Source organism: Eubalaena glacialis, chromosome 7, assembly GCF_028564815.1.
Source record: "Eubalaena glacialis isolate mEubGla1 chromosome 7, mEubGla1.1.hap2.+ XY, whole genome shotgun sequence".
Taxonomy (NCBI): Eukaryota; Metazoa; Chordata; class Mammalia; order Artiodactyla; family Balaenidae; genus Eubalaena; species Eubalaena glacialis.
Window position 1 is genome coordinate 32,904,247 of NC_083722.1, and position 24,677 is coordinate 32,928,923.

General features: G+C 47.6%; 2 protein-coding genes across 2 annotated transcripts; one reads left to right on the forward strand and one right to left on the reverse strand.

Moving 5' to 3' along the window:
- Positions 1 to 237: 237 nt before the first annotated feature.
- Positions 238 to 5,691, reverse strand: PTCRA (pre T cell antigen receptor alpha). The gene is made up of 5 exons (XM_061195047.1): positions 5,634 to 5,691; positions 3,357 to 3,389; positions 2,237 to 2,557; positions 1,334 to 1,378; positions 238 to 728 (listed from the first exon to the last, which is right to left on the reverse strand). The coding sequence occupies exons 1-5, from the start codon at positions 5,689 to 5,691 to the stop codon at positions 238 to 240; spliced, it is 948 nt and encodes a 315-aa protein (XP_061051030.1).
- A 15,316-nt stretch (positions 5,692 to 21,007) lies between these two features.
- On the forward strand, positions 21,008 to 21,860 carry C7H6orf226 (chromosome 7 C6orf226 homolog). The gene has a single exon (XM_061195048.1). The coding sequence runs from the start codon at positions 21,026 to 21,028 to the stop codon at positions 21,356 to 21,358; it is 333 nt and encodes a 110-aa protein (XP_061051031.1). The 5' UTR covers positions 21,008 to 21,025; the 3' UTR covers positions 21,359 to 21,860.
- The last annotated feature ends 2,817 nt before the right edge of the window (positions 21,861 to 24,677 follow it).

A 24,677-nucleotide genomic window follows, 5' to 3' on the forward strand; every position in this document is an offset into this window, starting at 1 on the left:
TCCCAGATTTCTGCCTCCTGTAAATCTGCCAAATTCCCTCCTCCCAGAGCAGACAGGAGTTAAAATATTTTTCATTTGCTTGTGTCATATAAGTTCTCCTTTAATTGTTCTCAGTTATCAGCACCTCAAATGTCCCAGTGTCTGGGTCGATCACCACCCTCAAGGGGCTTCCAGTCTGATGGGAGAGACAAAGCCTTTTCCCTCAGAAAGCCGTCAGTCTGAGGGGGGAGACGGAGCCTAGCCCCCGGGGAAGCTCGGGTCAGCTGGAGGAGGCAGATCACAGAGAAATGCTCCAAGGCTGGAGGCAGGAATACTGAGGGCGGGTCCCGAGCGCCACGCCCTGAGCACCAGCGGCCCCTCCTCCCAGACAGGGCTCCTGGGATCCCGACCCGGATGGCGGGTGTGAACCCAGCGGCCGTCCCGGGGCTGCAGCGCGGGCGGGGTGGACAGGCTGAGCCCTCGGCCTGTGGTCCACCCCTCACTGCGGCGAATCCAGTCGGTGGGGGCTGCGGGCGATCCTCCCGGTGGCGGAGGCTGCGGGAGGAGAAGGTGGTCCGCCCGCGGGGCCGCGGGGAGCCCGGGGTCCCCAGGGCGAGGCGCCCGGGCCGGGTCCCCCCGCGCGGCGGGCGGGGCGCGGAAGCGGCTGCAGGTCAGAAGCACATCCAACAGCAGCAGCTTGAAGAGCAGCAGCCGCAGCGCCCCGAGCCGCAGCGCCTGGCCCCGGGTCCCTGCGGGAGAGAAGGAGCCGGTGAGCGGCCTAGAGGCTGGCGCTCAGCCCCACGCACGCGAGAAGGTTCACCAGAGGAGAGGGAACCCAGGGGACGTCCTTCCCGGTGTCTAACCTCAGCTCTGACTGGTGATAATAACACACACCTTCCTAGCCTTCATTTAATTTTATTCCCCAGCAACCAAGGGGATGCAAGCCAGGCAGGAATTAGCATTTGGTGCAGAGGAGAGACACCAGCTCAGATTTCTCTGTTTGGTAGGGAAGTAGAACCTGGCTCATGACTGCATCCAGCGGGGGGTGGGACTTTCCTCCACTCAGTCTCCCGAGGCTCCCTAGACTCCCAAGAGTCTCCCAAGGCTCTGATGCTGAGACCATCCCTCTGGGCTGCCCAAGGAGAGCTTCAAGGACCCTTCTGCTAGCTCTCACCTGTGCTTCTCAACTGGTGTCCAGGAATTATGCTGGGATCAGAGGATCTATCCCCACCTGACCCAGGGGTAGACAGAGGCCCAGGCTAGCCAGTGCCCCAACCCAGCAAGGCAGCCTCTTGAGGGGACCCATCAGGCCCAGAGCCCAACAGGGCCTGAGGTCCTGGTTCCCGGTACTCACCCCTGAGAGGCTCCCAGAGGCAGGTCCTGGCTGAGGAAGCCTCTCCTGCCAGTCAAGGAGAAAGGAGTAAGTCATTGGGATGGGCTGTGCCCTCCACCCCAGTGCTATGCCCTGGCCCTGCTCAGGGCAGCTCTTCTTGGAGCACTGGATAAATGGACAAATGAACCAGTAGTGGGAACCCTGAGCCCATCTGCAGCAAGTCCTCTGAGGGGCCCAGATCTCCCTCTCTCCTGGTTGTCCTCCTGCCCCTAGAGATGCCTCAGCACTTTTAGACAAGGAATCAATTTTCTTAGCAGCCTTCTTTGGAAGGCAGTACGTTTATTCAACAAACATTCCTATTTGGAGGATGAGAAAACAAACATAATTCAAAAAGAGGAAGTAAGTCATCTGGTCAATAATAATAATAGCTGGCTTTGGACATGTTACTTAACCTTTCTGTGCCTATAAAATGAGGAGAATAATATGACCTACTTCATAAGTGTAAAGTGTTTACAACAGTGCCTGGCACAGAATAAACAATAAGTAAGTGATAGCAACTTAATATTTAATTATTGTTTGATTCTAATAGGTAGGGTGTCATATTTAGGGTGATATAGATATAGATATTAACCCTGGGTATACATAGAAAGATATTAACCTAGGAGGGAGGAGACATTATTACCTCTTGGAAGTCATGCATCAGAGCCTGGATTTGAATGAGATATCACTGTTTCAAATCCCAGAACTCAGGGCCCTGAGGCCACCCTCCTTTGACCCCAGACATCACATCACCTAGATGGTTGGCACTTAGATGCCCTTCATGCCCCCATGGCCTGGATTCTGCCCTCCCTGCCACCATATCCTGGTTTCAGGGTGTGTGAAAGGGGCAGGGAGCAACCACAGGGGCCCAGGCTCTGTCCCCACCTGACAGCTGTAGAGGCTGTGTGCTCTGGCTGTGGTCCCCAGTCCCAGGCCCAGTGTGGCAGACCAGGGTCTCCCAGGCTGCCAGGTCCTCAGAGGGCAGGGAAAGCTGAGCCAAGCTAGTCCAGGTGCCATCAGCTGCTGGGGAAGGGCCATAGGTGAAGGCATCCAGTGAGCTGCCATTCCCAGCTGAGAACCAGATGGGACTCTCAAGGCCAGGGGGTGCAACGTCGAGGACCAGGCAAACCACCAGAGTCTGCTGCTTCCCATCCACCAGCAGTGTGATTGGTGGGGCCAGAGAGGGGAAGGGTGTGCTGCCCACACCTGCAAGAGAGCATGCACTGGTAGGGGGCTAGATCTGTCCATGCCCTCCCAGGTCAGCATCTCATATCCTTCCCTCTGGATTTCTCTCCTTCCATCTATCCTTCCACCAACCATCAATCTATCCTTCTACCCACTCATCCATCCCTCTCTCCTTGCATTTACCTATCTAACCACTTTCCTTCCCTCCATCCTTTCATTCTCCCATCTATTCATCCATCCTTTCTTTTTTTTTAAATTAATTAATTTATCGATTTATTTTTGGCTGCGTTGGGTCTTTGTTGCTGTGTGCGGGCTTTCTCTAGTTGCGGCGAGCAGGGTCTACTCTTCGTTGCGGTGTGCGGGCTTCTCATTGCAGTGGCTTCTCTTTGTTGCGGAGCACAGGCTCTAGGCATGCGGGCTGCAGTAGTTGTGGCACACGGACTTAGTTGCTCCGCGGCATGTGGGATCTTCCCGGACCAGGGCTCGAACCTGTGTCCCCTGCATTGGTAAGCGGATTCTTCACCACTGCGCCACCAGGGAAGTCCCTCATCCATCCTTTCTTCCATCATCCATCTTCCCTACATCTCTTCTTTCTACTTTCCATCTATGTGTCTATCCATCCATCCATCCATCCATTTATCCATCTTTCCTTCCTTCCATTCATCCATCCATTCTTCCATCCTTCTGTCACCTACCTATCATGCGTGAATCTCTCTGTGCCAGGCACTGGGGATACAACATTAATTAAAATATTGTCCCTGCTCTCAATGATCTCAGTCCCATGAGAAAGACAGCAGATGCAAACAAATATTTATAGTACCTTGTTGTGCCAGCCTCAGGAGAGTGGTTACCTCTGAGGAGGAAGGGAAGGAAATAGAATCTGGAATGAGATCAAAGGGGGCCTCAAATGTATCTGTAACTTTTTGTTTCTTTTAAAAAATATTTGATTCAAATATGGCAACATTTTAACTATTTGCTAATCTGAGTGGAGTATGCCTGGGTGTTTGTTGTATTATTCTCCGTTCTTTTCTGTAAGTCTGTAGTATTTTTTAACAGCTTTGTTTATATATAATTAACATACCATACAATTCACCCATTTAAAGCGTATGTGTGGGGACTTCCCTGGTGGTCCAGTGGCTAAGAGTCTGTGCTCCCAATGCAGGGGGCCCGGGTTTGATCCCTGGTCAGGGAACTAGAGCCCACATGCCGCAACTAAGAGTTGACATGTGGCAACTAAAGATCCCGCATGCCACAACGGCAAGTGCCGCAACTAAGACCCGACACAGCCAAATAAATAAATAAATAAAATAAAGTGTATGTCTGTATTATTTTATAATTAAAAAAACAAAAATAAGTCATGTGGGTACTGCAAACATTTGTCCTATATTTTTCAGAATAGTCCTGATTTTCCAAAAACTTATTCTTTTTGGTAAAGATGACTCATTTAATATATAAGAAAATCTTATTTTTGGATAGTTGGATATCGGGAATTCCCTGGCGGGCTAGTGGTTAAGCCTTGGTGCTTTCACTGACATGGCCTGGGCTCACTTCCTGGTAGGGAAACTAAGATACCACAAGCCACTTGGTGTGGCCAAAAAAAAAAAGAACAGTTGGATATCTTTTCATATAAATAAAATCTCAAAGGTTAAAACCTACAAATTCACACCATGAGTTAGGTGCAGCCAGGGTAAAGAAATGCCCCAGGGTGCCGGGAAGGGAGGCCAGAGAATCTCGTGGGGACTTAGAGGTGGGGGGGTGCTCACAAAAGATTTCTTTTTTTTGGCTGCATCACGTGGCATGTGGGATCTTAGTTCCTGTGCCCCCTGCAGAGGAATCCTCACCACTGGACTGCCAGGGAATTCCCTCACAAAAGATTTCTTGAAGGTCAAATAACTGACCTAGAAGCAGGAGTATGGTAAGTAGCCCGCTCAGGATTTGAATTCAGACCTCTGTGACTCCAAATCCCACAGACCACCCCACTTGGAAGGATGACTAAGATTTGCTACATGACACAGTGGACCAAGCCTGGGACATGGCCTCAGACAGAGTTGGTTTGACTGCTGACTTGTCCACTTAATTTAGTCTTAATTGTCCCATCGATATAATGGGGTTAATAACACCAGCCCAGTAAAATTGCTGTGAAGAATAAAAATCATGAATATAAAACAACTTGGCAGATAAGTATCATCAATACTAATATTGATAAGGCATCACAAACAAAGGGAGGAGAGAAGGCTGGCAGTGAGCTCCAGGACCCTCAACCTCCTGAGCCTTTTCAGCTGTACAGAGAGACACACTCCCCTAGCTGAGTTCAGCATCTACCTCCTCCATGAAGCCTCCCAGGATTGCTCCTCCTCACCCTAGCTGCTTCTTTCCCAGAGCTCAGGCCTCCTGACATGGGCTCTCCCCGATCCACATGGGTGTGGTTTATCTCCCTAGCGAGGGCGAGCTGGTGACATACTGGGGCCAGCTTTAGAAAAAGGAGATGCCCCAACTCAAAGTCAAGGACCTATCCCCACCACACACATGCGAACATGCACAAGCTTCTAGATGAAGCTGGAATTCTCAGAATGTGACTCCTTTGTCTCCAGCCTTGATCTTTGGAGGACTGGGATCTGGGTCGGGGGTCAATACACTGGGAAGTCGCTGAGGTCTTGAGACTTCTGAGAGCCCATTTGTAGGGGAAGCTGGGAGTGAACGTGAGACACCCTGAGCCCTGAGGGTAGGAGACTGGACAGTAAGGAGGGTGGGACCTCACCATGTTGCCCGTGCCCCATCACCCCGTATAACACAACACAGCCAGGGTATCCCCCCCATCATACACACCTGTCCAGCTTGCTCTGAGAGGTGAGTACCCTTCCTCCCAACACTGTGGACTCCAGGGGAGCAGGACTTGGGGGCCCCAGAGCAAGGTAGCTGGGAGGTAGAATATAATGGGGAAGGGGATGATGGGCTTCTGGTGAGACCCTCCCCAGGGGACCCAGGTACCGCTGTCCTGCCTCCCTGCATCCCTCCCACACCTAGGGACGCCCAGAGTGAGGGAGTAGGCTTGGGCAGACTAATGGGGCACAGAGAGGGATGCAGGGAGGGCGCTCACCTGTGGGCAGGGCTGGACACCCGAGGGCCAGGAGAAGCAGCAGCCAAGTCCCAGGCATGGCCCACCTGAGAAGAGGCAGGACCCAACTGCAGACCTGGGCTGTGGGCTGGGGGAGGAGGCGGCCACAGGACTGCCTCGCAGGCCACAGGCCCAGCTGCATCTCAGCTGCTCCACCACGGAGCCGTTTCCCCAGGTGAGGGGCCCCTCCCACCCTCACACTGGCCCCCAAACCCAGCCTTCTCTCACTCTCTCACGGGTCCAGGGAACTCAGAGTGCCACTACCACACCAGGAGTCAGATGCCACACCCCCTCCCATCTGAAGAGCACTTCACAGTGTGCAAAGCCTTTTCCCAGTCACTGCCCCTGCCATCTACAGGATCCAGAGCACTTGACGGTAGGTCAGGGGCTTAACATACAGCACTTCATTCCATCCAGCCAACAACTGTGAGTTCCATTTCACAGGTGAGGCAACTGAGGCTCAGAGAGATTGAGTGACCTTCCCAAGGCCACACAGCTGGCAGGTGGCAGAGCCAGGGCTTGAACTGTTTTCTGATGGCTGGCCTTACTATAGCCAAAAAGCCCAATAAACTTATTTCCATGTAGTTACAACCCTTTTAAATAGAATTTATTTTTTAGCGCCATTTCAGGTTTATAGCAAAAGTGACCAGAAATTTCAGAGATTTCCCACATACTCCCTGCCCCGTCATATCAAACCTCTTCTTAAAAATAAACTTTTTAGGGAATTCCCTGGTGGTCCAGTGGTTAGGACTTGGCGCTTTCACTGCCGTGGGCCTAGGTTTAGTCCCTGGTCGGGGAACTAAATTCCCGTGGGGCACGGCCCCCTCCCCGCAAAAAAACTTTATAAATTCTATTTTCAGTGACTCTACTAAATTTTATCTGTAGCCGTTATTTTGACCCTGAAACTTTACATCTAAGTATATACCCTAAGGGAATAATAAGAGATTCAGTCATTTTAAGACAAAGATTTATGCACAAAAATATTCTTTGAAGTATTATATTAAAAAACCAAGAGAAATTGGAAACAACCTAATTGTTCAATGCTAGGAGAGGGTTCAATGATGTTTGGTGTATTTATATTAGTGAATATTATGCAGCAGCTTTTAAAAAAAATTAATTATTTAATTAATTTATTTATTTATTTATTTTTGGCTTTGTTGGTCTACGTTGCTGTACACTGGCTTTCTCTTGTTGCGGTGAGTGGGGCCTACTCTGTTGCAGTGTGAATGCTTCTCATTGCAGTGGCTTCTCTTGTTACAGAGCACTGGCTCTAGGCGCACGGGCTTCAGTAGTTGTGGCACACAGGCTTAGTTGCTCCGCGGCATGTGCGATCTTTTTGGACCAGGGCTCGAACCCCTGTCCCCTGCATTGGCAGGTGGATTCTTAACCCCTGCGCCGCCAGGGAAGTCCCCATGCAGCAGCTTTTTAAAAAAATATTTATTTGGCTGCGTGGGCTCTTAGTTGTGGCATGCGGAATCTAGCTCCTTGACCAGGGATCAAACCTGGGCCCGCTGTATTGGGAGCGCAGTCTTAACCACTGGATCACCAGGGAAGTCCCTATGCAGCAGCTTTTAAAAACATGTTTTCAAAAGAATGTTTAATGACATGTGATATAGAAGAGAGTTTGGTTCTAAGTGTGGGCTGTGAAGCCAGAATACCTGGATTTCAATCCTGACTATATCATTCAGGAGTTGTGTGACTTTCACCAAATCACTTACTTCCCTAATCCTCCATTTCCTCATCTGTACCATGGGAATGATAATACCTCAAAGGGGTTCTGTGATATTTAACAAGATCATCCATGAAGGAGCTCTAGCATTATTCTCTATACATAGTAAGAAGTCAATAAATGTTCTCCCTTTCTTTATATATGTGTATACATAATTACATACACAGAAAGTCTAAACAAACAGGATGCAAATTTAAATGGACAATATATACCCAATTTTGTATAAGAAATATATAACTATTCCTAGAAGGATGCAGACCAAATGTTAACAATGGTTATCTCTGCATGTTAGGCTTTTGGATAGTTTTTATTTTCATCTTTATAATTGTTCATTTATTAAATTTTCTATGATGAATCTGTATTATTTTTAAAATCAGGAAAATAAACATTATTAAAACATAAAACTACAGATGTACCATAGTTTATTTAGCCATTCCTTTACTTTCAGACATTTGGGTTTTCCAGTTTGGGGCAATAAATATCTTTGGTCATAAAGTATTTTCCAAATTCATACTTATTTCCTTAAAATTGGCTTAAAGGCCTCTGTGATTTTGGGAGGGGATTTGTTTAACTTAAAAAATTTTAAATTGTAGTAAAGCACATATAACAAAATTTACCATCTTAACCATTTCAAGTTCAGTGGCATTAAGTACATTCACATTCTTGTGCAACCACCACCATCATCCATCTCCAGAATTCTTGCAAAACTAAACACTCCATTCCTCCTCCCTTCAGCCCCAGGCAACCACAATTCTATTTTCTGTTTCTGTAATTTTGACTACATCATTAAAGTGGAATCATACAGTATTTGTCTTTTTGTGCTTGGCTTATTTCATTTAGCACTATATCCTCAAAGTTCATCATCCATGTTGTAACTTGTGAGAACCTCCTTCCTTTTTAAAGGCTGAATAGGGACCTCCCTGATGGCGCAGTGGTTAAGAATCCCCCTGCCAATGCACGGCACACGGGTTTGAGCTCTGGTCCAGGAAGATCTCACATGCTGCGGAGTAATTAAGCCCATGCACCACAACTACTGAGCCCTGTCACCTAGAGCCGGTGCTCCACAACAAGAGAAGCCACCACAATGAGAAGCCTGCGCACCACAGCGAAGACCCAACGCAGCCAAACATAAAAATACATTTAAAAAAAGGCTGGGGCTTCCCTGGTGGCGCAGTGGTTAAGAATCCACCTGCCGATGCAGGGCACACGGGTTCGAGCCCTGGTCCGAGAAGATCGCACATGCCGCGGAGCAACTAAGGCCGTGCACCACAACTACTGAGCCTGCGCTCTAGAGCCCGTGCTCCACAACAAGAGAAGCCACCTCAATGAGAAGTCCGCGCACCGCAACGAAGAGTAGCCCCAGCTCACGGCAACTAAAGTCCGCGCGCATCAACGAAGACCCAACGCAGCCCAAATAAATAAATTTAAAATTTTTTTTAAAGGCTGAATAATATTCCACTGTATGTACATTCTACATTTTGCTTCTTATCCATTCATCTCTCAGTGGACATCCCTCAACGTTTGTTTCCCTGTTTTAACTGTTGTGAACATGGGCATACAAATCTCTCTTCAAGATCCTACTTTCAGGGAATTCCCTGGCAGTGCAGTGGTTAGGACTCCATGCTTTCACTCACTGGACCCAGGTTCAATCCCTGGTCAGGGAACTAAGATCCCAGCAAGCCACGTGGCATGGCCAAAAACAAACAAATAAACAAAAAGATCCTACTTTCAGTTCTTTTGTGTATATACCCAAAAGTGGAATTGCTGGATCATATGGTAATTTAGTTTTAATTTTAATTTTGATAGTGGCCATCATAATTGATAGTGTGAAGTGTTATCTCATGGTGGTTTCAATTTGCATTTCCCTAATGATTAGTGATGTTGAGCATCAGAAGCCTCTGTGTTTTAAGTCTCCCTGATACACCTGTTGTACTAATTTATGTTGGTATAAAACCACCACAATGTATGAAAGGTCCACTTCATCCCCATCAGCATTTAACATTTCTTTAAAAAATAAAATAAAATAAAAAATTAAAAATCTTAATTTCTTCAGTTAAAATGGTATTCATTTCTCTGATAACATTATTTTCCCATCTTAATTGTTTCCTTCACTGTATTGTCTGTTTGTTGTCTGCTTGTAGTCTTAGTGTCTTTACTAGTTTGGTTTTTTTTTTAATTTATTTATTTACTTATTTTTGGCTGTGTTGGGTCTTCGTTGCTGCGCAGCGGCTTTCTCTAGTTGCAGCAAGGCGGGGAGGAGGGGGCTACTCTTCGTTGCGGTGCGTGGGCTTCTCATTGTGGTGGCTTCTCTTGTTGTGGAGCACGGCCTCTAGGTGCACGGGCTTCAGTAGTTGTGACACGTGGGCTCAGTAGTTGTGGCTTGTGGGCTCTAGAGCACGGGTTCAGTAGTTGTGGCGCACGGGCTTAGTTACTCTGCAGCATGTGGGATCTTCCTGGACCAGGGCTCGAACCCGTGTCCCCTGCATTGGCAGGCGGATTCTTAACCACTGTGCCACCAGGGAAGCCCCAGCCTTTTTTTTTTTTAATGTATTTTTTAAAATTTAATTTGATTTTTGGCTGCGTTGGGTATTCGCTGTGGTGCCAGGCTTCTCATTGCGGTGGCTTCTCTTGTTGTGGAGCACCGGCTCTAGGCGACAGGGCTCAGTAGTTGTGGTGCACGGGCTTAGTTGCTCCGCAGCATGTAAGATCTTCCTGGACCAGGGCTCGAACCCGTCCCCTGCTTTGGCAGGCGGATTCTTAACCACTGTGCCACCAGGGAAGCTCCTCACTGACTACTTCTAATTTCACTTTTTTTTTAAGCCTACAGTTTTTTTGTTTTTGTTTTGTTTTTTTGTTTTGTTTTGTATGAACCAACCTATCCATCTTCCCTATTGGGATTTATCTCATTCCTTCAAGCCTAGAAAGTCCTCCCTCCTCCAAAGGGTGGATACATTCCTACTTCTATTGTCTTTTTGTGCACTTGTAGTTTAATCTCCCACCCCCAATTTAACTCCATCAGGAATTGAATTAATTTTGGTGTATTATAGAAGATGTGCATCTAAATTTCCTTTTTTTCCCCAAAGAGCTAATCAGTTATCCCAGGATTATTCATAAATAATCCTTTCTGTCCCCACTGTTTGCAAAACATTCTCTATTACGTGTTAACGTCTTTTACATTGGCGGGTTTACCTCTTCCTGGCTCCCGGATTTCTTTATTTTGGTGCCAGCCTCACTCCGTTTCCTTCTGGATGGTTATTTTAATAATCATGTCAATAGCACTCTCCGGTGTCCTAAGGGACTCCCTGCAGCCAGGGCTGCGCTCCCGCCCCTTTTCCCGCGGGGTAGCCTGGCGGCCTCCGGCGCCAAGTGTTCCCAGGCGCAGCGGGTGCCCAGGTGCGCGCAGTCTCGGTGGGTTCCCGCCGGGCGGGGGAGGGAGAGAGGCAGGTGTCCCTAACGACTCTCCCGCCTTCCAGCCTGGGGAGGTGCTAGCTCGGGCTCAGTTACCACAATACAGATGGGGAAGAGCCCTCCGGCTTGCTTCGTTTTTTTGAGTTTCAAGATCTTCCCAGGACGAGAAAGCCGAAGACCCCCACCCCGCGCAGCCAGCCGCCTGCCTCGCCGGCTGCCCGCTTGGGCCCCCTCGCGCTGAGACAGCTACCCTTCCCCTGGCCCACTCCCAGCTCCCTGGACACAGGTCGGCCTGGAAGCTCTCTTTGCCCTCTCTTACATCGGTTCCCTCCTTCCAGGAGCCCCAGGAATTTCCCCCTGACCCCACAGTCTTGCTGGTCCTAAAGATGCCCTCCCCCAGGGCGGTGAGGATGCCCCGACATGCTGGCTTTAGATCCTCGAGCTGAAACCCTGCTCTGAGCTCTTCACTTGGGACTGAACCTGCCATTTGCAGACCCGCTACCTAGAGCCAGGCCATGTTCACAGACATCTCATTTAATCCTCACAACCACGCATCAGGTATTTTCATCCCGGTTTTGCAGTCGAGGAAACTGAGGCTCTGAAAAACGAAGTTACTTCGAGGAAGATTCTCTAGCAGGCAAGTGGTGGAACTGTGCGTTCATTACAGGGTTGTGTTTACAGGTCTGTCTCTCCAAAACTCTTTTCACAAGGTTTTGGGGAGAATTCAATTAAATATGAGGACACACCTGAGTACCTGGTACACAGCAGATTATCCCTCTCCTCTCTTTTTTCACATGCACAGGTAGAAAACCAGGGCTGTGGTTAAACTGAGATGAGCCACATAGAATGTGAAAAAGAAAATTAAGGACAAGTAGCAGGGCTTCTTAGAGAAGATTGCTGATATTACCAGATAATTACTGAGTGTAAATCTGAACTATCTGATTAGACTGTAGCCAGAGGGGCAAACAGGGGGTCAGCATGCGTGTGTCTGATGAAATAGCAAGTATAAGTCTCTTCCAGGGACGCCTATTCCATTGATCAAATGAAAATCCTACAATAATATTTAAAATGAAAAATTAAAATCACCTAAATGTTCAATGTTAAAGTAATAAAGGAATAATCTAGGGTGAGTCTACATGATGAAATATTATGTAGGCCTTAAAATGTCCTTTCATTCAGACCCATTTATTGGTCTCTGTTTTATGCCAGAGATTGGGGTTGGAGATAATAAGACAAAAAGAGAAACTCCCTGCAGTCAAGGAAGGAGACAGACTCATAAACAGAGGGACTCTAGTGTGACAGATGCTGTGACTGAAGTGTGTGTGTGTGTGTGTGTGTGTGTGTGTTTAGGGGTAGAGACTGGGGTTCTGAGAGAGGGAGATTATTCTTCTAGAGCTGGAATGAGCATCAGGACAAGTGCTTTAGAAGATGGTACTTGAGCCAAGTCTTGATTCTTTCTAAAGAGTTTGTAATGCTATGGAAAACTTTTGTTATGATGTTAATTTTAAAAGGATACAAAAAATAGTATGATCTGATGTTCATGGAGCCACCATACCAGCTTTGGGTTGCTTAACACCAAGTTTAATTTATAAAAGAAAGATGTAAACTTTTATCTTGCGTACACTATTGTTATTTTAGGTTTTCTGTTGCTCATTGCCAAAACTAATCCTAATTAAAATACATGCTGTATGTGCCAGGGCCCTAGCAGGAACACTGATGGGTAATTTTGAAGAGAGTTTAATAAAGTGATTGTTTATAAAGGTGTGGGCGGGGTATGGAGAAATCGCTGGGGCTGCTACAGTACCTCATGGTTGGTAATAGTGGGGTGTCTGCACCTGAGGTCTGAAGAGGGGAGGGAGCAATTGACAGGAACCCAGAGCCAGAGAGAGCTGTGTGGAGAGGGTGCCTGACAATAGCTGTGACCTTCAATCATTGTAGGTAGTGTTGATTCTGCAGGGAAGGAAGCAGGAGAATAAATTCCCTGACTTAGCTATCCTCCCGTCTTCAGACGCCTGACTGGTCCCTCACTGGCTGAATCCAAGTGGGGGGGTGTGGGAGTCCTCTGATGCCGCTCAGCTTTCCAGGGCACAGGGCTGGTGGGGTGAGGAGGGGGAGGGGGAATCTGGAGCATCCGCAGGAAGCTCCTCTTAGCCTTTTCCAGAAGAAAAACCCATGTCCCCAGCACAGAGGACACACTGGGTCACATTGGCTACTATATCATTGGGAGGTGATGTCATATGTCCACTGAAACCTAAAATATTAGCTCCCATAAGTTTGCAGGGGACAATGGGGGTTATGAGGCCTAAGTTCATATTCAGAGCTGCCTACTTTTTCCTCCAATGATGTATTCTTCTTATCCTTTACCAGCACCTTGGCTGGGCAGATTTTTTTTTAATCAATTAATTAATTAATTAATTTTTTGGCTGCGTTGGGTCTTTGTTGCTGCATGTGAGCTTTCTCTAGTTGCATTGAGTGGGTGCGAGGGCTTCTCCTTGCAGTGGCTTCTCTTGTTGCAGAGCACAGGCTCTAGGCGTGCGGGCTTCAGTAGTTGTGGCTCACGCGCTCTAGAGCACAGGCTCAGTAGTTGTGGCGCACGGGCTTAGTTGCTCTGCAGCATGTGGGATCTTCCCAGACGAGGGCTCGAACCTGTGTCCCCTGCATTGGTGGGCAGATTCTCAACCATTGCGCCACCAGGGACTGGGTTCTTTACCTGGTGGTGACTCAAACCTTTATTCCTGTGGGGTCTGAGTCCTTGGTAGTCTTGACACTGTGGGTTGCTGAAGTTTTCTGCTAACCAGGACAACCGAGCAGAGAATTTTTTTTTTAAAATTAATTAATTAATTAATTTATTTTTGGCTCCGTTGGGTCTTCGTTGCTGCACACAGGCTTTCTCTAGTTGTAGTGAGTGGGGGCTACTCTTCCTTGTGGTGTGCGGGCTTCTCATTGCGGAGGCTTCTCTTGTTTGCAGAACACGGGCTGTAGGTGCACGGGCTTCAGTGGTTGTGGCACGTGGGCTCAGTAGTTGTGGCTCGCGGGCTCTAGAGTACAAGCTCAGTAGTTGTGGCACACGGGCTTAGTTGCTCCGTGGCATGTGGGATCTTCCCGGACCAGGGCTCAAACCCATGTCCCCTGCATTGGCAGGCGGATTCTTAACCACTAGCGCCACCAGGGAAGTCCTGAGCAGAGAATTATTAAGAGGCACTTTGTGAATCCCCTGGGTTCCAGTTCTAGTGCCTACCTCTATTACGTGGTAGCAAGCTTATTTTCTTTGGTAATTGGGATTAGTCAACCCAGGCATTACAGTAACCCCTTTCTCTGCCTGTTGATTCAGTAGCATGAGAAACCAAAATGGCCAGGGCCATCTCAGCTTCCAAGTCATCAATACTGTGATCATTCCACAGTGCAAATGTTTCTCCCTTGAATGCTAAGGATCGCCAAATTCCCGAGGGCAAGGTTCTGGGGATGGGTAGCAAAAGTTCTTCCAGTAGGTTACAGACTTTAGCTATAATAGAGAAAAGGCTGCTGCTACCCCCACCTCTCAGTTACATATAATACGATTCTGGTTTTGGTTTAAAGAATACACCACATCCTGTAGGATAGCACTTCCACCTTGTAGGGTGTAGTTTCTTAGCTCTGCTCTGTGCCTTCAGCTGGCCAGTCCTCCATTCTATCAAGCCAGCTGCTCCTGGGTCATGGGGCACATGGTAAGACCAGTGGATGCCTTGGGTGTGAGCTCATTTGTACATTTCCTTGGCTATAAAATGTGTGCCCACGTTGGAGGCCATGTTATGTGGCATGCCATGGTGATGGATAAGGTATTCTGTACGTCCATAAATGGTGGCACTGACAGAAGTACTGTAGGCAGAGGTGAATTCATACCTAGAATATGTGTCTGTTCTCTTTTTTAAATATACGTTATTTTATTTATTTATTTATTTATTTATTTATTGGCTGCACCTAGTGGCATGTGGGACCTTAGTTCCCTGACTGGGAACCAATCCCGTGCCCTGTGCATTGGAAGCGTGGAGTCTTAACCACTGGACCGCCAGGGAAGTCCCCTGTGTCTGTTCTCTTGAGGATAAAGCACAGTCCATCCACACTGGGGGGGGGGGCGCCCAATGAAATCAGTCTACACCAGGTGAGAATGGTACCCAATCAGGCTGTAAATAGGATGGTCACTCAGCACTGGCTACAGCCAGATTAGCCTCAGACAGGGGAAGACCATGTTATTAAGCCAAAGCATAGCTTCCATCCCTGCCATCATGGGTCCACTGAACAAGCCCTGGAGTGCCTGGGGGAAACGGCTGACCGCGGTCCAGCGCCTGTCACTTTGTCCACCTGATGACCATTCTTTCCCACGCTTTATTCTGGGTCATTGTAGTTACCTTGCCTTTGGCTGTTAAGCACTACCATCTGGTCTCTACCGCACCAGGATACCATTATTCTCATCAAGATCAAGGAATTAAGTTTCACTATCCAGCACCCCCCATTAGCATCTCCAGCCTACAGAGGACAGCCGTCAGAGCTAGCCAAGGATGCTGGTGGCCCTTACCAATGCATTTCTTAATGCGTTGGTGAAGGGAGTGTTTTCCAGACTCCCTTAAAATACATGGCTAGGGGTGGCTAAGCAGATTGCACATAATAAATCCAATCCAGCATTCCCATCTCTCTGAGATTTTGGATTCCTTCCTCTATATTATGCCAGGGAAATTCTGGCATTTCAAGTTTATTAACTCTAGGTTACCATTAAGTCCAGGCTTTAGTTAAGCAAGCTAGCAGACTATGAATTCCTCTCCCAGGTGCTCAAGCCAATACATGAAGTCCCAAATCCTGGATGAGCATCCATGGCCATGAGTTTGGCCAAACTGGATCTTACATTCCACGCTCCTGGGTCTGTTTCCCTTCGAACCCTCTTCCACACACGCTCCCGTGGCTCCTGCCAAGGCAGTTTGCCAGGGCCTGTGACTCTTTCTGTCTGGGGGCATTCTCCTCTTAGCGTGGGCCTTGTGCTTCTCCACCCAGGCTGTGCTGGGATCTAACTCATGAAGGGCCTGGGGCCAGGAGGGATGGAGGCAGGAAGGGTTCTGAGGCTGATGTCCCAGGAGACAGGATCACGACAAGAGGAGATTGTCTCTACAGATAAGACACTTCAAAAGAATTTAGGAGTTCAGAATTAGCCTTATCCATGTCTGTCCAAATGTCCCCATCTCAGGGTCCCACCCCTTCCCCGTCAATGCCTTCGCCTTAGCATAAGAGACCTAGAGGGTTGAGGTTTTTTGTTTTGTTTTGTTTTGTTTGGCCGGGCCGTGTGGCTTGTGGGGTCTTAGTTCCCTGATTGGCAGAGAAAGCTCGGAGTCGCAACCACTGGACCGCCAGGAATTCCCTAGAGGGCTGAGTATTGAGTCAGCCATATGAACCCTCTCTGTAGGAGGTGAGGGACTCCTTCAAGGTCCCATCAAGGAGTCCTAATTGCTCACTCACATTCCTCATCAGGCACTGGTAACTCCCAGTTCTCCTTTCCCCTGCACATGTTCCCGGAGGCCATCAGAAGCCAAATGACTCCCCACCATAGTGAAGAAGGGCCACAGCCATTCCATCTCCCATCTCCCCACCCCAGCAATGCAGTACCCTACACTTCATCCCATGCCACCCCCAATGATAATTTTTGTTTTTCTTTTTTTTTCCCAATGATAATTTAAGTAATAGTGATACCTCTGCATGCAGTGCATTACCTGGGTGCATTTCCCCCACTGCAAGGAGGTTTCCTTTACTCCCTGAATTTTTTTTTTAATTTACTTATTTATTATTTTTGGCTGCATTGGGTCTTCGTCGCTGTGTACGGGCTTTCTTCAGTTGTGGCGAGCGGGGGCTACTCTTCACTGCGGTGCGCAGGCTTCTCATTGCGGTGGCTTCTCTTGTTGCAGAGCACAGGCTCTAGGCGTGCGGGTTTCAGTAGTTCTGGCTTGTGGACTCCAGAGCGCAGGCTCAGTAGTTGTGGCACACGGGCTTAGTTGCTCTGCGGCATGTGGGATCTTCCCAGACCAGGGCTCGAACCCGTGTCCCCTGCAATGGCAGGCGGATTCTTAACCACTGCGCCACCAGGGAAGTCCTGGGCTGCTTATTTCAGTTGGCACGTTACATTGTTACCACACCAGGCACCATACTGCATTACTTATATAATAAATTCTGTGATACATGTATATCATAATTATCATAATAATTTACTTCTGTGACTTTTCGGTAGACTGTGAGCCCCTTGAGGACAGGGGTCTGTATACTAAGCACTTGGCGCTGTGCACAGCACATGGCAGGCTCTCAGCCAATGCTTGCATTGAGTTGAATTCAGTCTTTTCTCCTTGAGTTTATAATAATAGATTCAGTCAGGCAGGCATTTAGTTAACATTTTCTTTCTTTTTTTTTTTCCAGCCCCATCCCAGTAATACTAATATAAAACTTTAACATACTATTGTACGTTAACTTATTGTAACAGTGTACGTTCCTTGAGGGTAGTCAAAAATTTTTTTTAATAAATTTATTTATTTGTTTATTTATTTTTGGAGGTGTTGGGTCTTCATTGCTGCACTTGGGCTTTCTCTAGTTGCAGCAAGAGGAGGTTACTCTTTGTTGCGGTGTGCAGGCTTCTCTTGTTGCAGAGCATGGGCTCTAGGCACGTGGGCTTCGGTAGTTGTGGCTCGTGGGCTCTAGAGTGCAGGCTCAGTAGTTGTGGCACACGGGCCTAGTTGCTCCATGACACGTGGGATCTTCCCGGACCCGTGTCCCCTGAGTTGGCAGGCAGATTCTTAACCACTGTGCCACCAGGGAAGTCCCTAGTTAACATTTTCTGAGCACTAGGTCTCTGCAGGTGCTGGTCTGGGCACATAGGGATACTAGATGAGTAGGACTCATGGCCTAAGAGTATGTGGATGAGCAAGGGACTGTGGGAGCGTAGAATAAGGATCGGTTCATTCTGATGGCAACGATGGGAGGGGTGGGCCCACTGATAAACCTCTGAAGGATGAATTGGGCTCCAATAAATGGGGGGGGAGGGTGTTTCCTGTTGAGATGCAATGTTGAAAATCATGGGTGAAAGATGTCTAATGGGTTATAAATGAGTTCAGGGGTGTTTGGAGCCTGTCTCTACACCTAGAGGTTGACATCTGGCCTTGCCACACCCTGCCGACGTGACCTCTTGGCTTCTGGGGTCCTCGCTGATGGAGGGAAAGGCTGTGGACGGGCCTGGATGGGAAGTGTCTTCCCCTGCCTGTGGGCTTACTTGGTTTTCCTTCTTTTGCCTCCCTGCCTTCTGCATGCACATGTGTGGCAGGGCACAGACTCAGAATGGCTGCCCACAGGGGCAGGGGCCTCTGTGCCCCATCAAGGGGAGGCAGCCTGGGTTACGAGTCATCGGGCTCAGGTTCCCACCCCAGCCCTGTTACTCCTTTTCACAGGCTCGGTTTACCTCTCTGTATATAAGAGGGTTATGCTCAGTGATGTGTGAGGTCCCTCCTGACAACCCCTGATTCCTAGACTTGTCCTGTCCATACTACAGACTTGTGCTCAGGAGATGAAAGAATGCGAGGGAAGAAAAAAGATGACACTGAGACAACTCCCCACTTCCCAAACACATACATATTACTGTCCCTAATTCTGAGGAAATTTGGTCCTTACTGAGCCTGGGAGGACACCCAAGGTTGGTCTTAATCTCATAAAGATGTCTTCATCTTGCCCTTCGTTGGTCGGAATGGTGGAGCAGAAAACCAGAGCCCCCCAGATAGGATGTTGGGAGTGGAACTGGGGCCAAGGACATCTGAGAAAGAAAGGGAACCTGGTGACTTAGGAGGGAGTCCAGAAACTGATGCAGGCCACAGAGAGAAAGGTGAGTTCTTCCTTCATTCAGTGTTGGGTTAAAAACCCCAAATGGAGTACTGCCATTCAGCTCTAGTGCTAAGCACCCGTAGTTAGCGCAGATCCCACAAGTTCAAGAGCACAATCCCCGACAAGACTGCTCTTAGTTCAGGTGCCAGCTGCAAGTTCAGAGGGGTCCCAGGCCACAGGCACTTCTGATTCACTGCGTACAGTTTGGGGGATCCCACAACCCCCTTCAGTTTCAATAATTCACTAGAACAACTCACAGAACACACAGCTCAGGAAAGTGCTCTTCTTAGGATTACAGCTTTATTAGAGAAGATACAAATCAGCAGGACCAGCCAAATGAAGAGGCGCATAGGGGAAGGTCTGCGAAGGTCCGGCATGCAGGGCTTCTGTGTTATCTCCTCGTGGAACCATGGCACATCACCCTCCTGACACACTGATGAGTTCACCAACCAGGAAGCTCCATTGAGCTTTGTGTCCAGAGTTGTTATAGGGGTTTCATTATGCCGGCATGGGTGATTAAATCATTGGCTGGAGGCTGAACTCAATCTCCAGGCCCCCTTCCTGGACACCCCATGGCTCAAAGCCCCAACCCTCTTCCCATAACTGGCCAGCCCCAGTCCTGAAACCATTTAGGGGCCACCATGAGTCACCTCCTTGGCATAAACTATCAAGGCCCACCATGAATATCTCTTCTAATACTTGGGAAATTCCAAGGATTTAGTCTCCCCATAAGGAACCAGGGACAAAGGCCAGTCAAATTCTTTGTTATACAACACTTAGTTTGGTCAGTTTCCTCCAGACTGGCTTCTCAAGCTCACCCCTTCCAACTTTTCATCTTGACAAATTTTTTAAAGTTATTTTTTATTTTTCTTTTATATTGGAGTATAGTTGATTTACAGTGTTGTGTTAGTTTCAGGTGTACAGCTAAGTGATTCAGTTATACATATACATATATCCATTCTTTTTCAGATTCTTTTCCCATATAGGTTATTACAGAATATTGACTATAGTTCCCTGTGCTATACAGTAGGTCCTTGTTGATTATTTTATATATAGTAGTGTGTATATGTCAATCCCAAACTCCTAATTTATCCCTCCCCCCCACCCTTTGGTAACCATACGTTTGTTTTTGAAGTATCTTGAGAAATATCAAACCATTTAGATTCACCAGTTCTTAGCAATTTTGCCACATTTGCTTGCTCGCTCTTTCTCTCTCATGACATTTCACCCATAAATACTTCAGCATGTATATCCTATGAACAAGGTCATTCTCCCACATAACCAAAGCACAGTTACTGCACCTAATTTAACATTGATGTAACACTGTCATCTAATATACAGAGCATATTCAAATTTTCCCAAGGGTAAAATGTCCTTTGTAACTGATTTTCCCCTCATTTTGCTCCAATACAGGATCACATTTTGCATTTTTCACATCTCCTTTAGTCTGACATAGTTCCTCAATCTTGTCTTTTTCTTTCTTTGTCTTTTATGGTATCAACATCTATAAAGCATCCAGGCCAGTCATTTTGCAGAATGTCTCTCACTTTGGTTTGTCTGCTCATTTCCTCCAGTTTAGATTCAGAGTGAACACTTTTGGCAGGAACACTACAGAGGAGATGCAGTGTCCCTGCACCTGTAGTGTCCCTGCAGTGCATCACTTCAGGAGGCAGATGATGCCAGTTTGTCCGATTAGTAGTAATTAAGCTTTGCTTACTTGATTAAGGCGGTCTGTGCCAGATCAGGCTAGCTTTCGATAAACTTAGAAACCTGGGTTTTATTGGCATTGGCTTCCCAAGCAGCTGGAGGGAATGTAGCACTCCTGGCCTGCCTTCATCTTCTCTCCTCCCCTCTGGGAAAGCCTGTAATAGTCCTGATGGCAGGAAATGGGGAGAGAGTGGCGAGGCTCTGCAGTGGTGTCCTTTGTTCCCAGTTCTCCTGAGACCACTGGAGACATCTCCTCCATTATTTTCTGTCTGGTGCTCTGGAGCCTGGGATGGAGGTTATCTCCCCCGCCCCCCCCCCCCACCACGTGTCTATGCAGTAGTCTCAGCGCATGCATGAAGGCAGGTGTGTGCGCGGTGCCCGGGCGAGTGTGCAAACTCAGGTCTTTTTGCCTGCATCGGCGTGTCGGCAGGCACGTTCCATTCTGTGCAAGCCTTCCCGTGTTCTAAAGCATTCCATGTTGGAGGCTCTGGGGCGGGCTAAGTGGTGTATGTGTGGGTGAATCGTTTCCGCGCGGAGCATGTTTTCCAGTGCTCCCCGCTCTCTGGGCCGCTTGGTACGGTCTACGCCCCCCTTCACTTCCTCCGACGGTGGTTGCACCCATCCCTCCCGGAAGCGCTCAGGCTCCAAGCCAGCCATGGAGCCCTCCGGCAGTAACAGCGGGACTGGTGCGGCTTCTGCACCCGCGGACTCAGCGTCGGCCTCGGTGACCCTGGCGCAGCTCCTGCAACTGGTCCAGCAGGGCCGGGGGCTCCCCGGCCTGGAGAGGCGCCACGTCGTGGCGACCCTCGGCGAACCCACGGCGTCCCGGCTCCCGCGGAGGCCCAAACCCTGGGAGGCCTCGGGCTCCGCCGACGCCCCCGCGCCGCCCTTCCAGACCCGGGGCCACAGGCCCGACGACCCTCCCTATGGGCAGAGGACCCTCCTGGAAGAACCTGGCTCCGGGGAGGCTGCGACAGCGCCTTCCTAGATGGAACATAGTGGGTTCCTGAGGCTCGAGGTCCTTTGCAGCTGTGAATGAAAAATGTTGCTGCCCTATCAGCAAAGGACGCTGCAGCCATCTAGCCACCAGCCAGTACTACGGCCCCGTCGGTGAGCCCTAGGGAACCCAGGATGGAGACAAATGGGCTGCCGCTGTCAAGCCCTTAGCCACTGCAGACACTATCAACGGCGCACCCTGAGGGGGCTCAAGATGGGAAAGAACAGGATACTGGCCTTGGATAGCTAAGGCGCATATCAAAGCCAAAGTGTCAGTGAGCCCAGACTCTTGCATCTACCTGTTCACAGAAAAAAGCTCAATTCATTAACGTGAGATGTCGGGTTTTCTTTAATTAACAGTAATCTTTTGATGTTCTGACTACCTGATTTTGTCGCAGAACTCCTATCTATCCTTCAGAGCAGTCCCTCAGAGCTATCTGAGAGGCTGCCTTCTGGGCTTGCGTCCTCAGAAAGTCTGCCAAATAAAATAATTCTCAACTTTGAGGTTTTGCTTTTTTTTTTTTTCAGTCCACAGTTTTGGTGACCATGGAGGGAACTAGAGCAGACTTCTCCTCTTCGCCTGAACTCTACGAGGAACCGGACCCTTGGTACTGGAAGAGGCCTCTTGTGCCCATCCGCCTCCTTGGAGAGTTCATACGAACTTGGGTGAGTCTCTCCTGGTTCTTGGATCTCCTGATTATTGGATGATTATCCTGAGTTTTATTTGGCAGTGTCTAACAGATGCCTGGCTCCCCAGTTGAAAGACATTGGGGAGTGACCTCCCTAGTTGAAAGATACTAGGGGAGCCCAGTTGAAAGACACTGGAAGAAAATGCCCCCCAGCTGAAAGATACTGGGGGAACCCGGTTGAAAGGCACTTGGATTTGCTCAGTTGAAAAGATATTTGGGGACTTCCCTGGTGGTCCAGTGGTTAAGCCTCTGCGCTTCCGCTGCAGGGGGCACGGGTTCCATCCCTGGTCAGGGAACTAAGATGCCACACCGCGGGGCCAAAGAAAAAAAAAAAAAGTACTGAGCAGTCTGGGCTGAATGTTTAGATAAGAGGGTGACCTGATGTTTTCCTCAAATTGGCTACCTTAATAAGAATTTGTCAGGATAAAAGTGCACTAGTAAATTTTATCCCCGACGAATTCAACTTTAAAACGGGAAATAGATTCTCTCAAACAAAAACGAAGGGCTTCAGAAAACCAACCTCCGATTAACACTCTAGCCAGATTCATGAATGTACGGAGCTCATACTTGCAAGTACCTACTTAATTGGGAGTCAAAGGAAATCTCATCCTGAAAATGACTCAGATTGGGCTCATTTATTGAATACGCAGTTAAGTTAGAAAAAGCCGGCTTGATAAAAACATCTTTTCAAAATTCTGACCTTAAAAAAACAAAAACAAAAGCCCTTCTGGGGGAAGTTTCATTTCTCTTCCTGTGTCTTTGAGATGTAAATGTTCTACTTGATCTTCTTCCAGCCTTTTGTGTGTATGGCTTTTGAGAACTTGGTCTCTGCCATCCAAAAGGTGCACATATGGTGTACATTTGGCAGCCAATTAAATAGACTGGGATTCTGAGCAGTCTTTTGTCTGGCTGTACCAACTCTCGGGGATTTTTTGCCATCTTAACCTTCATTGCGTCAGCCTGTACAACAAAGGCCTTTACTTCCTTAGACTATTTTTGGGAATAAACTTTCTGGATCTTGTTTAGGCAGTAGCCTTCACACTCTCTTGTGGGGAATGCCTCTTGCATCTTATTGGTTTGAGTCACTATTAAGATACATCTCATTAATGGCCAGATGATGGAGCCTTTAAATTGGAAAAACTCTGAGTTGGTAAAGTTTTAGGGAGCTCTCATTATAACTAGCTGTTTTATTGGTACCTATGAGGGAAAAAAAAAGGTGGGAAAAATATATATAATGGTTAACCTGAGAACTCCCTTAGTTTAAAACAATCCCCCACCCCCCAAAAAATGGTTTGGGAAGCCTTATTGTGGTCTCTGCTTCCCCTCAATGGGTCTTATGGATAACAATAAAAACATTAGAATAATTAATTTTAATTAGGTTGATTAACAGGAAAACAAGAAAAAACTGAAGGGAAAGTCTAGGGACTTTTTCCCAACAAGTTGGAAATTTTAAGGTGGTTACTTAAAAATGGAATAAATAAAACAGACGTTAATGGGATTAAATTAAAGGTTTGATACAAAACCTACCTAAGGTTGGATGGGCCAAAGGGACCCACTATTGGTTCCCAACATTAAAGGGCCCCAAACAAGTCTGCTCTATATACCCCAGTTTAAAAAAATATATTTAAAGGGCTGGAAAAAATTACACTGAGATACTTGACCAACAGTTACTTGGGGCAACAGGCCAATTAATCAACTTAAAAGATTGACAAAAGCGCCTGAATTCCTTCGTGCCCACTGGACCACCAGGGGAGTCCGTGTCTTGCAAATCTTGACAACAGAAATGTAAATACAGCCCACAGAAACCTGAGACTGAGCCTAATTAACTCAATCAGAAAGAACCTGAAACCAAGGAAGAAAAAAAGGAAAAAGTGGCCTTTTTAAACTCAAACAGCTGGAAAGTCTCCCTCAGCCAAAATCTAATTCATAGCCTCCTTAAGGGTTTATCAAGGACAAATACAAATCTTAAAAGTCTTTTCCACAAATAGTAAAGGCTTAGTCATCTGAGCAAGCAAATTTAATTCATTCCAAGTGCTATTTATGAACTAGTAAGTTTATATTGTAATAACTGATGCATAACTGAGTTTTTTTTTTTTTTTGGGGGCTGTCCCACACAGCATGTGGGATCTTAATTCCCCAACCAGGGATCAAACCCGCGTCCCTTGCAGTGGAAGCTTGGAGTCTTAAACCACTGGACCGCCAGGGAAGTCCCAATAACTAAGTTTTTTTTTTTTTTAACAAATACTATTTTATTCTTTACAAAATACATAGTGATCATAAGGGTACAGGTCACAAATTACAAACGGGAAAAGCACAGGGAAAAGTTGAGACAAATGCGTTAAATGACAACAAGGTTGTGTTCACCTAGAGGGGTGGGATAGGGAGAGTGGGAGGGAGACGCAAGAGGGAGGAGATATGGGGATGTATGTGTATGTATAGCTGATTCACTTTGTTATACAGCAGAAACTAACACACCATTGTAAAGCAATTATACTCCAATAAAGATGTTTAAAAAAATGACAACAAGGTACCCATTGATACGGAATCCATTTAGAATAAAACAGTTCTTTGTTAAAGTTAGACAAGGCCAAGAGGAGGTACCTTGTTGAGTAGAAAATGCCA